Genomic DNA, 16,806 nt, shown 5'->3' on the forward strand with positions numbered 1-16,806 from the left:
AATCATGCTTTTTATTTGTTTTTGTTTTTTAATGTCTCTGTAAAGCACTTTGAATCACCTTGTTGTTGAATTGTGCTATATAAATAAACTTGCCTTGCCTCCTGACCTCCTCCATGATTTGATAATGATTTGAACCAAAAATTTCAAATTTGGTATCACGTTCCCCTAAAAGGGGTCCAGGTGATGAGGGAAAGTAACAAAAAGTGTCCAGGTCAGAAAAAGGAGACGGAGGCAAAATTGTTAAATTAAAGAGTTTTATTAAAGTTTCTATTAATAACTCAACTAAAAGAGACGGGCAAGCCGCTATCACCATTTAAGGAAACAAACAAAAACTCAGGCATCGGTAAGTTAACTGAAAAGCAAAGAAGAGTTTAGTGACCAAACACACTCCTCTCCACCGAGCAGGAGCAAGCAATCACAAAATACAGCTCAAGCTGCAACCACCAAACACACACAGCTCTCTGGCACCAGAGCTCACCTTTCTCTGGGCTTAAATACCTTTAGTTGCTGATGTGAGTCAGCTGTACAAAAGAAAAAGGTGGCACCTAAGGCATGAGACGGTAGGACACACCCACACAGGCAACTTCAGGAGGAGGCCCTGCTAGGGGCGTAACATTTGGATTCATCACTCCATTAGACCTGTTGCAGCTGATTTTCAGTCCAGTTCTTCAGTAATTTAGCATACCTCAGCCTTTTTTTCTCTATTTCCCTTCCTTAAGAATTCTTGATAGCTAAGAGTAGATGGAACAACTGAGGAGCCAGATGGATCTCTCAGGTCATGTGTCAGGTCTTGGCTGGATTCTTTTCCTGTTTTAAAGGTATGACTTTCAGATACTGTTCATCTTCCTGTTGTATATAGGTTTTGCCGCATATTCTTTTGTCCTCCACTTGGCCAATTTCCTCATGTAACAAGTTTTTAGGCAGTCACATAGTTGGTGCAAAAATGCCATTTTATGCTGTTTAAGCTGAGTTATCTTTGGCGTCTTTCAAGAATTAAATTAACAAAATGGGAACAAATGCTGTGTTTTGGAACAGGCACCTATTAACAAGATACAATGAATTTATTTGCTTCGCTTTCTTTATGTGTTGGCATAACACCAGTACATCTCTTGAGTTAGGTGCCTTGTTAATGCTTGCTAATGCTGATAGGTCGGTGTTAGGTGGCATAAACAAAGCTTTCCAAATGGTCAGCTACAAAGACTGGACTGAAAATGAGTGAAAAGGAGCTAACGCCAAAAGAGAGAGTTATGGCTTAAGACCACTTAAGACCAAAAAAGAAAATGCATGAAATTACAGCTCTTTGGAACAAAATTTAAAGAAACGGGGAGGCCCAAGACTTTTGCACAGTATTGTAGTTTCACTTTCACACATATATTCTATAAAACAATTTATTCAAGCTCCTTGGTGGTAGTAACCTATTTCTGATTAGAAATTATATATATATATAAGCAGTTAAACTTACTTTTATTCATGTTGTTGTTCTTCCGTTCACTGCTAGCCGCTGATACAGGAACCTGACGCTGAGGACTTGCTTTCGTTTTCACTTGCGATCTTATCTGTTATGACGCACTTTGCCTGTAATGCCAAAGTGTGGCCGGCAGATGTCAGTGTTGTGTCATTGCTGGGCATGCTGAAAGGAAATAGATGTCATGTAGAAATGTTATCCAGTGACCCTTACATATTTGACAACTGGAGAAAACTGGATGCCCTTTTTAACCCTTAAAAAGGGCATGTTGAAAAAGAAGGGAATTTTAAAGACACAAAAATACACCGGACCAGTTGCAGTGCATGATGCCACCTGCTAAAAATCTGGAATCAGTCCTTCAGCTGTGTTCAGAATGGCAATTTGCACGTCTGAAGTCAAGAATAAATCATTCCTTTCAAGCCGTATATTAAAAAAGAAGATAAAAATGTTGTTAATTGGCCTCCTGATATACAAGCAGCACTGTGTGACTACATGTTTGTCACTTAACAAAACAGTTCTGTGTGTGCACTTTTTTTTTCCAAAGAGGGTGTGAACGGAAACTGTGGGAGTGATTCTTCACACATCTGTAATATAAAGTTGCCTGGCTCATCTGTATCTTCCCCCAGTGTCTGATCGGAGTCAGGACAAGCCGACGAACCCTCCCTCCAGGCTTCGCTTGCCTCTGACAAATGAGCCGTGCCACTGATGGAGTGAGTGGTCATTGGCACCCGTATTCAGTGAGCTCCCAAAGACAATCAAACACTTTAAGAAATATGTTGTGCATTTACAGACACATCATTCATTCCCTAAACATAGATCATGACTCATGCTGTCAAGCCTGACACCCCCACCGCTCTCTCTGGAATCTCAAATCTAAATATGAGTCTTAGTTAAACTGAACGGCTAAGGAGGGGAATGTCTCACTTTTAAATTTGCTCCTGGAAAGCCCGGGTGGTCTCTCATATCTTTTTTTCCCTTAAAAAAATGGCACTGACTAGATTGTTCCACATTGCACTTCTGTCATAGTTTATATCAGTCAAAAAAAAGGTTGTCCTTCTCTGTAATGAGCTAGAACAAGATAAACCGTATGTTCAGTAAATGAAACTGAGGTTAAACTGATTTTCCTCCACAATATTTTTGATTGTTCCACTGAAAAGTCAAGCTGTGCACGCGGCAGAGGTGATTATAACATTTAATCACTGCGCCCCATCGCTGAGCATAGCAAGCTTCTCGCCCCGAGGTTTGATTTACCCGCCCTCTTCCTGAGGAAAAATCTCATTCACTAGACGGATTGCTAAGCGGGTCTCTCCAACCAGCCCCTATAAATCATTCTTTAATCAGAGGCTTCTCAGATTGGGCGCAGACACCCGCAGGAGCACCACTGTGACACCTCAACTCCTCCCCATGCGTCTCTGCAGTCCGGGGAGCTTTCATCCTCTTCTTTTTCCACTGTGAGCTTGTCTGCATTTGTTTTTGTCATCAGGAAGTGTATGACCACACAACGATGCTTTAATGCCTCCTTCTGCTACAAGGAGAGGGGAGGTCTAACAAGATCAGGAACAAGACTACTGATATAGAAGCTGGGAAACAATACAAGGAGCAAAGTGGACAACTAAACCAGTCCAAAGAGGCCCTGAGACCACAGAAAGTCCAGTCTTACAACATGTGTGATATTGCAAATATTGGTATCGATCCCATACCAAGTAAATACAGGGACAGTATTGTTGATACCAATATCAATACCGATACTTTTAACCTATGAAGGCAGCTTATGTATGAGAGAGCAGTTGTTATGATTTATGACATAAATCATCATTTGCAAATTCTGAACACATTTTAATGATCACTAAATCACTGTGATTTTGGCTTTTCACAATAATTAGTTAACACATTAAAAAACACCTTTTCAGCTTTTCATGTATTTTGAAAGTAGGGTTTATTTGTTTGTTGAGACCTGAAATGTAAATGTGTAAGGGTCAACTTCTGTTTTTACAGTGTGCTATAGGCTATAAATAAAATAGGCCTGACAGTCAACACAAAAAGGCTACATACTTAACTTAGAGGATGGATACAAAGTATTGATCCACTCGTGCTAGTATGAGCTGATACAAATATCAGCGTTGGTATCAATAGTATCAATATTTGGATCAATCTGCCCACCCCTACAGCCAGTTTGTGCTAATGTAAGGAAACTTTTAATTAGGAATTCAGTACACAACACGAAAGTTCAGATGGCATGACAAGTTGGATCATGCTTTATCAAATGAATGAAGACCAGAATAGTTATAAGACATCAGTCTGACATAGTCCTTTTTTAACTTAAAAGTGAAACTGATCATTAGTAGGTGGTGATTAATTGTCCCAGTAATGGAGTGTGAAGTAAATTCTCACATTGGGACATTTAGAGAGTTGATTTTATCCAACCTTCTGAACACTCGAATGACTCTCTGCTGACTGGATACAGTTTTAAGGTCATGAACCATAAAAAAATGGGGAAAAAAAACAACTGTGTTCAGTGTGTTTAAATTTAACCTCATCAGAAGAGATTGAACCAATGCTGTGATTGGTCCAACAGGAAGAGCAAAGCTTGCTGGGTCTTGAAGTGTTAAATTATAGATATTTAAAGATATTTTTACTCTCGTGTTTTCTGGTGTGATGGTGTAAATCAGCTCTAATACTATTAATTCTATTAACAAAAATGTTTCACTTTACGTTAATAAAGTGCTTCAAATATTAATACTTACAAACATTCTGTATGTTTACCTTTAAATGAACAAAGAGTCGACTCGGAGCTTAGATGTTAGTATGAAGCGTGATAAAAGGGATAAAAGTGAGATGAGCAAGTGGAGACAGATGAATACTTCAAATCTTTTTTTTTATTTTTTACCATTTTTTAATGCAAAGACACCGTGACGTCACTGTGTGGAAATATTTTTCTGTCGCTCAGCCGGTTTGGAGCTCACAGTCCGCTCAAGTTGCCAGAGAGCGCGCACAGCTTTTGCATCCATGCGTGATGGCCACGGACGCGTCCAGGAGTTTTAAAATAGGATGGCTTCGCAACTCGGTGCGCAGGGAAAGATACCTTTTCAGGTAAGGAGCTGAAGCGATGGGACTCAGATGGACTGTGGTAACAGACTTGAAGTCTGCTGTTTTTCTTCTTTAAAGCCCGTGGAGCCGCTAAGACAATCATAAAAGGACGGAACGCAAAAATCAATTAAAAAAATCATGCACTGTTCATACTCATGGAGAGATGGCATGCGTGCTCCTCTTCGGTCGACTTCTCCCCTTCTCACACCGGCTCAGAGGAACGTCCATCTGCTTGTTATCCCTTTTCCTTTCATATTTATTCTACTGCGCTCTATTCCCTGACGGTGCCATCATGCAAACGTCAGGTGATCCGACGCCCAGCTGTCAGCGAGCAGATGGAGCCAAAAGGCGCCTTCAGAAATCCCTCTCCTGCCTTTTACCGTCGGACGCGAGGTTGAGCGCTGTTGAGGCGTCTCGGTTGAAAACCGACCAAAGACCCCATTTCGCTCATCACACCGCCGGGAACGGCACGCCCAGCCCGCCTATGAGCAATTTAAAGTTCGGCAATAAAAAGTTACCAAATGCCATCATAGTCGGTGTGAAAAAGGGAGGCACGAGAGCCGTCCTGGAGTTCATAAGAATACATCCGGATGTGCGCGCGGCGGGAACCGAAACACACTTCTTCGACAGGAACTATGACAGAGGCCTGGAGTGGTACAGGTAAGACAACGTGTGTCTCACCTGTGCAGGTGCGTGTCCATCTGCTCCACAAATTCCGCAATTTATCAGAAATCATAGTAATAAGTAAGAAATGACACCAGATTAGACTTCAGTCAGCTTTTATTGCACAATATCTGACTTTAAGATTCTTGGTTTAAGTGGTTTTAGCTTAACTAATTTAACTAGTTTATGTAATCTAGAAACTGGTCAAAGAGCAGCCTTTTCTCGTGGCTGCTGCTCCCGCAAAGACCCACGAGTGTGTCTGGAAATTTGTGGCTTCTAGTCTGCTGTGCTTGCATAATTCTGCATATCTGATTAGGCCGTTTCTCTCCCACCAAACTAAATGTTAATGATAGTAAATTATGGAGAATGATACACTATATTTCCAGCTTCGTTTTCTAAAAGGTCATAACGATTGCAGGCCAATATAACCGTGTGCCTTCACATGGTACATAGGGAATTACAGTGGAATTCAGGTAAGCGGTGTAGCGCCGCATTTTCTTCTGTTTTATGCCTGAATCTGTTTTCCCCCCTCCGTCCTGGTCTAAATTCTGCAGTGGTTAATATTTACTTACATTTCCTACAGAGAAAAAAAACTGAAAAGGTAAGGAATCATGGGGGGAAAGAGACAATATAATATAATAACAGAATGTAAAATCATCTGATTACCTTAAAAAAATCAGTGATGAATATGAACCCTCTGTTTTGGTGCTTCTTTGTGTATATCAGACTTGGAGCTGGGTAAACATGCTGGATGTGTTTTCTGCAGTTTATTGACTCACTTCAGGCTTTATTGCAGGGAAGTTCTGAGGAATGTGCTGTGTTTATACTGGCAGGAGAGTGGCGCTCTCTCTCTCTCCTTTTTCTTCTTTTTTTGACATACTGTAGAGCAGTTCATCAAATTTCTCATAAAATCCAACCTCTGGAGGCGAGCAGTGCAAACAGCGTCCTGCATGCCCGCTGTAACTCCTAGACATCTCAGCTGTAGTCTTGTTTGTTTATTATAATATTTAAACATGACAGCCATGAAAGGGAATTATTTATTGATTTTTCAAATCCTACCCAAGGCACCTTAAACTAGAAGGGGCACTCAGACAGCGCATCCTCAGCCAAGGTCAGTGCTCCATTTCACAAGTTAAAAGGAAGCGATTCAAATCTGCTCCAAAATTTAATGGGTTCTTCCTTTGCCCATGCCCCACCAATTCTCTGAGTTTCATGATTTTCACCTTGGTAGTTTATCGGGGGGTGGTGTGTGTGTGTGTGTGGGGGGGGGAATCTTTCTGACTGGTGATCAAACTGTACTGATCACCTACATCCTCAGCTCTCACCCTGGCGGAGGGACAAAGTGCATCCCTAACAAACTGCTTCGATTGACTGATGATCAAACCGAATAGCCATAAATTAAACATGCACATAATTGCACAGATTTAGAGGAAGCATATGTATGCAAACACAAGTTTAGCTGATGATAAAATGAAAAAACACACACACTCGCATGCATACAGTAACAGACGAGCAATTACGCAGAGATGCGCTCTCATATTTATCCCCCGGTTCTTTCAAGAGCATTTCATGTTAATGATAGACTGTCATGTAAGCTGCAGGAGGGATTGTGTATCAGTAGTATTATATAATAATTACAGACTCAAAGTATCTCCACTAATTGGCACTCTTCACAATGGTTGGCAGTTGAGGCCCTTTTATCTCAGAGATGTGTCTTCCAGATGTGAACCCTCGCCCATTACTGCAGGTTGATTGTCAGCTGTCAAAGCCGTTGAGAAAAGGTCAGACGCCGATTGCTTTCAAAATAAAACAGCTGCTTCCCGGAAGCTTCCTTGTAAACATTCGTTCATAAATCAAAATGAACGGTGTGGACTGTCACCTTGAATTTGCTAATTGATTGTGTCACATACATGTTTTTTTCAATGTCTATGCAAAGGCAAAAATAACAAGAAGAAGGAATAAAGATGTCTGAAGTGATCTTACTAAGCATCAGATGGTGGCTTGGTTGGCCATGTCTCTACAGCTGAGACAAATTTGCTGTCAATTTTGATGTTGTCATATGTCCACGAGCTTGTTAGTATTATTGCCATTTATTTATTTATTTTTGTTTTTTAGATTTTAACATTCTTTGAAAAATTGCAGCTAATGATAGAATAAACACAACCTCAGATCACATAAATGGATGGTTTGAAAGAAGCGCCTTAACAGAACCATAGACTGTATATAAAAGATGGATGTAGACAACATGATATCACCCACTGGCTTTTTGATCTTGACAAGCAAGGAGTTGCTCTGACTGAAAAATTGAGGAAATTGCACCAAATCCACACCAAAAAGATCCTTTATCAGATTTTTGTTTAATGTAAGTGCGCCACAGCAATAAAGAGTGAAAACTAGTCATATAACTGATCAGAAAATATTTGCTAAGGTTTTGAATCAAATTTGAGTCTTATAGACTGTTAATAATAAAAAGAGAGAAGTCACCCTGGTGACCACTGGAAAAAATACAAGTTTTGAAATGGATTAGTTGGGGAAAAAACAGAAGTGAAATAAAGATTAGCAAATTAATTGACAATGAAAATAATCATTAACCGCTCTCTCCTCTAGAACTTCCAATCAATCTTCAAGTTTTTCTCAGCGAAGCCCTGCTTGTTCCTATCACCTCTGTAAAGAATGGCCTAGTTTGAAGACCCAGAAGTCACCGAAAAGAGTCGCTGCTATACGTGTTCTGTTTGCATTCGTGGTGATTTATTACTCCTGAAACATGCAGGCCTGATGCACAGGAGAGCTGTCTGTGAGACAAGTCTCCAGTGACAACAGACTACTACAACTTTGCTTCAGTGCTCCTATTATGATTTTCATCAAGAAATTGAGTTCATGGCCAAACCGAAGCTCACTTAAGGTAGCTTTATGCCTTTACAACTCACTTGTGTAATCCTGCCCTAAATAGATATGTTACATAGCTTTTTTCTTTACTTTGACAAATGAAATGGAAGGGCATTGTGACCTTTGCTTCTGAACCTGTTAGCTTTTAAGGTTGCTTAAGCGCTCAAATGTTTAGTATTTTTTAAAAGAAATCCTAAATTAACATGAATGTAAATGAGAAACGTCTATTCTGTGTTTTCATCTTTCATTCAGAGGTTTAATGCCAAGAACTCTTGAAAGCCAAATCACAATGGAGAAGACACCGAGCTACTTTGTGACAAAAGAGACACCACACCGGATTTCTACCATGTCCCAAGACACCAAGCTCATAGTGGTGGTGCGAGACCCCGTCACTCGAGCAATATCGGACTACACTCAGACGTTATCCAAAACGCCGGACCTGCCGAGCTTCCAGGACCTGGCCTTCAGGAATCAGAGCCTGGGAATCGTTGACATGTCCTGGAACGCCATTCGGATCGGCTTGTATGCTTTGCACCTTGAAAACTGGCTCCACTACTTCCCTCTGGCTCAGATCCATTTTGTGAGCGGAGAGCGTCTCATCACAGACCCAGCAGGGGAGATGGCTCGGGTGCAGGACTTTCTTGGGCTGAAACGCATCGTCACCGACAAACACTTCTATTTCAACCGCACCAAGGGTTTTCCCTGCCTTAAAAAGCCAGAGAGCAGCGGCTCGCCCCGCTGCCTTGGCAAGTCAAAGGGGAGGACTCATGTGCAGATAGACCGAGACGCTATTGAGCAACTGCGAGACTTCTATCGACCTTATAATGTCAAGTTCTATGAAATGGTGGGGCACGACTTTAAGTGGGAGTAGAGGTTCGAGATGTATGTTTACGTGGTGCTGGAAAAACTTAGCTATTCCACAAATGTTCTTTTAAAGCGGTTTGCCTTCAGTAATGTGTCAAGGCTAAAGTGAATAGCTAACTATCAGCAGTCTCTAGACAATTTCCGAGCGAAGCAGCCGAGGCAGTACTTTCCTTTGAAGTGACTCTAATGAACAGAGTAAAATCTAAGACGACATTGCTTTTGCACTTGTAATGATCAGTTACCAGCATCAGCACCCTGTTTGTTGCCAGATATAGGCATCATTTTCAGATTTCCGTTTGTGTTACTCTGTATTATTGCTGACTTTATTGCTGACTGCTTCATAAAAAAAAGAGAGAAGATTCGAAGGGAAGGGGATTAGTTCCTTTTAAAATCTGCTTGACTAATCAAAGTAGAGTTTGAAAGCAAGCCCTTGGAAAATGTCAGTGAAGTCTTCAGGGAGAAGAGAATTAAGCTGCACCACTGTGGCGGTAAATCTAAAATGTAAAGCCATAAGGCAAGTATGAACCACCTGATATTACTTACTCTTCTTTTTTTTTTTTTTTTTTTCAAAAGGTGAAAGATATTTTCTTCCGTTCTTTCCGACATGAATCAGATATGTGCTGTAACGAGCATTTCACTCTGTACTCCGTGCTTTGTTTCCAAATCCTGGTTTATGTTTTTGTTGCAGAAGTATTTAATCACTGCGTTAATCACAATGCTTGTTCATAAACTTCATTAAATGAAACGGAAGCACAATTTATGAGATTATTAATTCTGTTGCTTCTAAAGCACATGCTGTACCTTGATAAATTGCATTTCGTAAAAAAACAAAAAAAAATCCTATTTTCTGCTTTTGCTCGATGTTTCGAAAACAACACACCAAACATGGAAAATTCACACGGCTCTGGCCCCCCCACATTCCTCCTTTTCACATCTAGTTTGTACAGTTATGTTTTAGACCACCATCCTTTTGAGGTTTATTGCATTCTGTAAGGTTTGTTGTGTGCCTCTGTGGTGGTAGGTGCATGAGTGGGTGTAGGTGTGAGGAATTTCAATCACTTTTCAAAGACAAAGCAGGGAACACCTATTCGTGGCGGGTTATCAAATAGATTCTGGGGCTGCATGTCACAAGATTGCAGTGAAAAGTTTGGATTTGGCTACAAGCTATGAATACTAACGCCAGACTGTCTGAGCTTGAGCCAGATTGATACACTGCTGCAAAATAAAGGAAGAAAACACTTTGTAATACATGAACAGTGAGTATGATTTGAAGCACTGTGTAATGTATGATGAGGTGTTCAGGTTCCATATCACAAAGGACAATATTGTGGGTCTTGTGTGTGGTAATTTATCCTTACTGTTGCAATAACTGTGCCATTATCCATATCTTAGTGGAAGGGAAGAAGACTAGCTGTATGGGAATAACTATCTTTACTTGTTTTTCATGTTATCAACCGAGGTGCTACATAGTGTGATGGTTTACATTTGCCTAAAAAGCAAACGATCCCCAGTCTAATCTTGGGAGGAGACAGAGATCTTCTTGGGGTTGTGTGAGGAAGGGCATCCAGTGTAAAACTGTGGGAACTTGTTGTGAATAAGGGAGCTGACAAAAGTAATCTCCCAATAATGTTATCAACTGATTACAAGGCAGAAAAAAAGGGTGGTGCAGTCATAGGCTGTATGTAAAAGATGGACAAAAGATAGTGACATCATCCAGATTAGCGAAGTCTTATTTTGAAACTTCAACTTGTACTTCCTGATTAGTGGATCTGACTGGAAACTGGACACTGCAAACAACTACAGCCAAATTTATCAGTGGACCGATGTTACCGATCAATATCAGATATTTACTGATCTATAGCTGCCTGCATTTATAAATAAAAATGTAAAACTAAAGAAGAGACAAGAGGAACGCCTTTCAACCACGTTATGAGCGTTAATGTTGCACAGTTTGTCCACTAGAGGGCACGCTGCAAAATAAAACAATAAGCGCAGTCAGACAAAACGTAAATGAGTAAATAAATAACTATAAATAACAAATGTTAGAAAATCCGTCTGTTTCTGTCGCAATGAAAAAATATGAGCAGATACATCGAAGTATCACTGAAAAATCAGAATTGTAGTAACAACTTAAACTATTACTACTTTCAGTACACCTTTCGAAACTACAGTTGCACGGTGCATCACAGAAATGTGTTTCTTTATGGGCACAATTTTTTTTTAAATAATCAAATTAAAGGAACAGTCTCGCCACATACTAAAAATACATAAACTGAGAGGAAAACAAAAGGCATTAGCAAAACTTTAGAAAAGACATTATAAATGTTCTATAAAAACCCAGTATACACAGTTGGGTTTTCAATAGTTTAAGAGTTCTGAGACATGAAGTGGAGCTATGTAGCGCACCATGCAGAGCTGGGAAAATAATCAAGTACAAATACTTTCTTAAGCCTTGATTATACTTTTGCTGTCAGTGTGTTCGCTAGAGCCCACTCAGGTCTGAGTGACGTAAAGTTTGACATCAGACAGTGAGCGGACGTCCGCATGCCCGCCTGTTTTTGTGACCTGTGGAGAATTTACATTACAATGCGCCAACCATGCATCCGCTCAGGCGGCAGACTTCAAAGAAGTATATCTGGAATGATTACCCGGTCTTCAGGTCTCCAGCTGTCTGCATCTGCAACAGAGGATAATCAAAGCTTTATTGTACTTTTCAGGTATTTTTACTTTGCTTGACTATTTATTTGTCTGTCAGCTTTTTACTTTTACTCCCTGCATTTTAACAAAAAGATAACTCTACTTTCTACGTTAACAAAAAAGGCTTGTTACTGTACAGGGTGTGCCATTTATATGGATACACCGTAATAACATGGGAATGGTTGGTGATATTAAAGTCCTGTTTGTGGCACATTAGTATATGTGAGGGGGCAAACTCCTCAAGATGGGTGGTGACCATGGTGGCCATTTAGAAGTCGGCCATCTTGGATACAACTTTTGTTTTTTCAATAGGAAGAGGGCCATATGACACATCAGACTTATTGGTAATGTCACAAGAAAAACAATGGTGTGCTTGGTTTCAACGTAACTTTATTCTTTCATGAGTTATTTACAAGTTTCTCTTTGTTCACAGCCATTGACATAGTTGAAGAGGTTAACACGTGAGGAGCAGATCGAAATTGTGTTGATATCTGGTGAACGCAGTAACCGGGTCATTGCAGCAGATTTCAATGCAAGACACCCTACGAGACCACCCATCTCCCATGCTACAGTTAGCAAACTACTTGCTAAGTTTCGTGAAACTGGTTCAGTGTTGGATTTGCCAAAATGTGGACGCAAGAAAACTGTCACTGATGAAGAAACATCAGTGGCTGTCCTATCTTCATTCAGCAAGAGCCCACAGCGTAGCACTCGTCGCATGTCACTGGAGAGTGGCATTAGTCGAACATCCCTTCGGCGGATATTAGCTACTCACAAATGGCACCCTTACAAACTCCAGCTACTGCAGCATCTCAACGAGGATGACCCAGATCGGCGCACAGAATTTGCAGAATGGGTAAAACAAAAATTGGAACAGGACCCTCAGTTCACGCAGAAGATTTTGTTCAGTGATGAGTCAAACTTTTATGTGAATGGTGAAGTTAACAAACAAAACCACCACTATTGGTCTGACACTAACCCACATTGGATGGATCCCTCCAAGACTGTTGGCACAACAAAAGTGATGGTTTGGTGTGGTATATGGGGTACAACGATAGTGGGTCCATTCTTCATCAATGGAAACCTCAAGGCCACTGGATATTTGAAATTGCTGCATGATGATGTGTTTCCCTCTTTATGCACTGAAGCTGGCACGTTCCCTGAGTTTTCCCAGCAAGATGGTGCACCACCACATTATGGGTGCCAGGTCCGAGCATTCCTAGATGAACAGTTTCCTGGAAAGTGGATTGGTCGCCGTGGGCCAGTTGAATGGCCCCCAAGGTCTCCTGATCTGACCCCCTTAGACTTTTATCTTTGGGGTCATCTGAAGGCAATTGTCTATGGTGTGAAGATACGAGATGTGCAGCACCTGAAACTACGGATACTGGATGCCTGTGCTGGCATTTCTCCTGCGGTGTTGCTATCAGTGTGAAGAGTGGGAGAAGAGGGTTGCATTGACAATCCAACACAATGGGCAGCACATTGAACACATTTTATAAGTGGTCAGAAACTTGTAAATAACTCATTAAAGAATAAAGTTACGTTGAAACCAAGCACACCATTGTTTTTCTTGTGACATTACCAATAAGTTTGATGTGTCATATGGCCCTCTTCCTATTGAAAAAACAAAAGTTGTATCCAAGATGGCCGACTTCTAAATGGCCACCATGGTCACCACCCATCTTGAGGAGTTTGCCCCCTCACATATACTAATGTGCCACAAACAGGACTTTAATATCATGAACCATTCCCATGTTATTACAGTGTATCCATATAAATGGCCCACCCTGTAGTTTGAATGCATTTGAGGGGCGTTGTTGATCGTTTTGCATCGCTGGGTGCCTTCCTCGCATCAAACTGTTTTGAACCTAAATGGAGGAAACAGTTACCCAATCCTACTGGTGTATCCATCATCGGTCCTTAAAGAGACTTACAACATATGCAGGGAACACGACAGCAAAGCAAAGACATGTCTGTAACAGAGAAAAATACCATGAGTCACATGATGATAGAAAATGAATATAGGTTTTATCAAGAATCTCCAAAGTGATTTGGGGTCAAACCAAATGTTTTGTTCATGGCTGGCTGGTTATTTACTGCTTGTCTTGGTTTTGTTGTTTGTTATTGATCAGCACAAATACTGCCATCTAGTCTGTTTTGGTTACAGTTATCGGCTCTAGTTTATTTTGATATGATCATACAATTAATATGATGTTTTTTTAACATCACAATTACATTCAAACAACTATAACATGTATAAAATGTTTTAAAGACAAATCACTCCTCAAGATTTTAAGAGCACAATTGTTTGCTTGTCCCTTAACACTGACCTGTGAATCATTCAAGCATTAAAAGAGGCACCAAACTCAGGACATTAAACTGTGTTGTGTCGAATCATAATGGACAACTTAGCAAAGAACCAATTTTAAATTGCATCTTTAGGCGCTCTGTTACCAGCAGCCTGTCACATTCCTTTAGGTAAATCTTTGCAAAATGCCAAAGGTCCTTAACAAGGAGAAAGAAACACAGCAAAGACCAGACACAGGACCTGAGAGGTGCATCTGGACCTTCAGTTGATCCATCTACTGTTCACTCATCAGAAAAGGTCTCAGTCGAAGGGCGACTCTCAAGAAGCCATTCTTAAGGAAGAGAAACAAGGGGAAAAGGCTGACCTGTGCCAAATTACACTATGACCACATTGAAAATCAGTTGCAACAGCTCTGATGGAGTGAAGAACTGAAATTTTAACATTTTTCAAATTGTCTTAAAATGTATGGAGGCGGTCAGGAGAGAGGCAGAACAGTGAGTATTGCACTGTCACGGTTGGAGCTGCATTTCAACTGGTGGTGTTGGAGATCTTGTCAAAATTGATGGAATTATGAAAATAGGAAAGTACAATCTAGAAAACATCTGATTTCAACATGGAGCATGACAGTGATCCCAATCCCAAACCACCAATGCAGTAAAATCGTACCTGGACAGAAAAACGCACAATGGGACACTATTAGGCATGGATTGGCCTCCTCAGAGGTCGGACCTCAAAGTTACTAAAGCCCTGTGGGACCATCCTGATAGAAAACGTGTCCAGACATCTCTGCTTATGCCTATATTTCCATGTTTCAGTAAATCACTGCCCCTAATTCCCATTTTCCCAGCTAAATATAAATAAATGAGGGTTGGCTTTTGCACAGTACTCTAGACAGAGAGTTTGGCTGACAAGTTCATAAACAGCTACTTCTTCACCATTTTATGTGTTTCTTTTAATATCACAAGTTAGACATATAGGATCATCAAGAACTAATCCTCATTAATAACAGTTTTCGCACCCAGCGAAAATATAGACCTCACTGCTCCTCTATCTACATACCTCAGAAGAAGCCAGATACTTTTATCTGTTTGAATGCTTCATCTGAAGCACTCATGAAATTTGCATTTAACAGTGTATCCTTTGAAGATTTCCTGGTGTTTGACATGAGAAAATCCAGAAAACTGAGCTCAGGGAACATGTTTTTGTCTTCACTATATGTTACAACTGTCATTCTCCTCATTCCTTACCGCTTCTGCAAATGGTCACAGAGCATTGTTAAAAGAAAAAAAAAGACATGAAAGATGCTCCACTCTCTGTGACCCCCCCTCCTCCCAACCCAGACTGCCTTTTTCTCTGTGTCTTTCTCTCTCTCTCCTCTCTCTGCCTGTCCTAACATTCATTAAACTCACACGACCTCCAGGTGGGGGAGTAGCTGGTGTGGCTGCACCACCTCCGGCGCATCTCTTGTCATCATGCTTGCAAGCGATTCATTTCTGTGGCTTAAAGAGCACGCACAGGTGAGCGTCTATCCAGTCGTCACTGTGAGTAGCAACTCTATATGTTACACAGGGGTCCTAATTAGGCTTGAGGGCTGGAGGAAAGCAATCCCTAGAACCAGCATCAGCCAGACTCTGATTAGACCCTGCTAGCAAAAACGGCTCTCTGGAGAATGCTGGCAGGTCAGATCTCTTCTTCTTCTTTCTCTCCCACACTTGCTCTCTCTCTCACACTCACTCACACACACACACACACACACACACACACACACACACACACACACACACACACACACACACACACACACACACACAGAGCTTTTCTTTTCCAACAGGAAATCTCCCAGGACCCAGTCCATGCAAATCACGAAATCCTTTGCATTTCGTAGCACTACGATGTGACCTATTTGCACTCGAGCTAATGGGGCGCTTGTTAAGCTTAATGAGTATTTGTTAAAACTGATGAGTGATCATGTTGATTAATATTTCTGTCTTGTTGCTGTAAAACAGAGAGTTTTCAAACAAATCATAAAGCAAGGTTATGTTTAATGTGCTGGGTGATCAAACAGTTGTTCTTTTCCCCACCCTCTATAGCAGATTTCAAATCACTCCATCCCCCCCGCGGAGCTTCCTGGTAATTATTAAACACTCAAAATACCTGAAGGAGCTGAAGGGGTCGGTAAATACGTCAACGCGCTGTTGATAAGCACTAGTTATTGCTCAGACTAATAACAAGACTTCAAGGACAGGCGTAGATGCACCATGTTCTTTTTTATCTCCTGCTCTCCAAGGAGAGTTGTAGGAAGAGGCTTAAAGTATTTGCTGGAATAATTTGGTGATCTGATATTGATTAAGGCTAAAAGCAGCAGTGCTGTTTTTAATGTAGGGACGAAAATCTAAACAGGAACGCTTTCCTCTAATGCACCACAGAATAACTAGACAGAATTAAGACAGCGGGCTGAAGGCCAAGTATAAGCAGCGAAATGTCACAGTGATGTTCTTTGTGCAGATGCCATGTGGTTCGTCTCCTGCTGAAGCCACGGTTCCTTAATGTAGCTTCAAACATCCATCCCTGTGGATTTTTAATGAGTATGGAACTAAGAAGAGGGGAAGGATTATTTCCAAAGGAGTCCTCCCCCCTGAAATCTTAATATTGCAGTTGTTTTCATACGAAGCTGTTAGCCGTGCACGTGCACGCTCTGTTTAAGCTGCACTGAATTGAGGGTACGGATTCACACAGCCGTCCTCGTCCTTTGCTCAGGATGTCCTCATGGGATGGAATGAGCTCCTTCGGTATCCGAGTGAGACAGCAGCTGACACTGCAGAGGCAGGGATTCAGC

At 41.1% G+C, this 16,806-nt stretch overlaps 1 protein-coding gene across 1 annotated transcript; it reads left to right on the forward strand.

The window, feature by feature from the left end:
- Positions 1–846: 846 nt before the first annotated feature.
- On the forward strand, positions 847–9,721 carry LOC146381763 (heparan sulfate glucosamine 3-O-sulfotransferase 2-like). Its single transcript, XM_084937882.1, has 2 exons — positions 847–5,212; positions 8,354–9,721. The coding sequence occupies exons 1-2, from the start codon at positions 4,716–4,718 to the stop codon at positions 8,970–8,972; spliced, it is 1,116 nt and encodes a 371-aa protein (XP_084794008.1). The 5' UTR covers positions 847–4,715; the 3' UTR covers positions 8,973–9,721.
- The last annotated feature ends 7,085 nt before the right edge of the window (positions 9,722–16,806 follow it).

Source organism: Perissodus microlepis, chromosome 8 (genome assembly GCF_051167445.1).
Source record: "Perissodus microlepis isolate ML-2025 ecotype Zambia chromosome 8, ASM5116744v1, whole genome shotgun sequence".
Taxonomy (NCBI): Eukaryota; Metazoa; Chordata; class Actinopteri; order Cichliformes; family Cichlidae; genus Perissodus; species Perissodus microlepis.

Excerpts from the sequence above, each read along its gene's own strand:
- LOC146381763 (XM_084937882.1), top strand. The coding sequence starts at position 4,716 with ATGGCATGCGTGCTCCTCTTCGGTCGACTTCTCCCCTTCTCACACCGG. Across the intron at positions 5,213-8,353 it reads AGAGGCCTGGAGTGGTACAG|AGGTTTAATGCCAAGAACTC; the intron begins GTAAGACAACGT and ends TCTTTCATTCAG.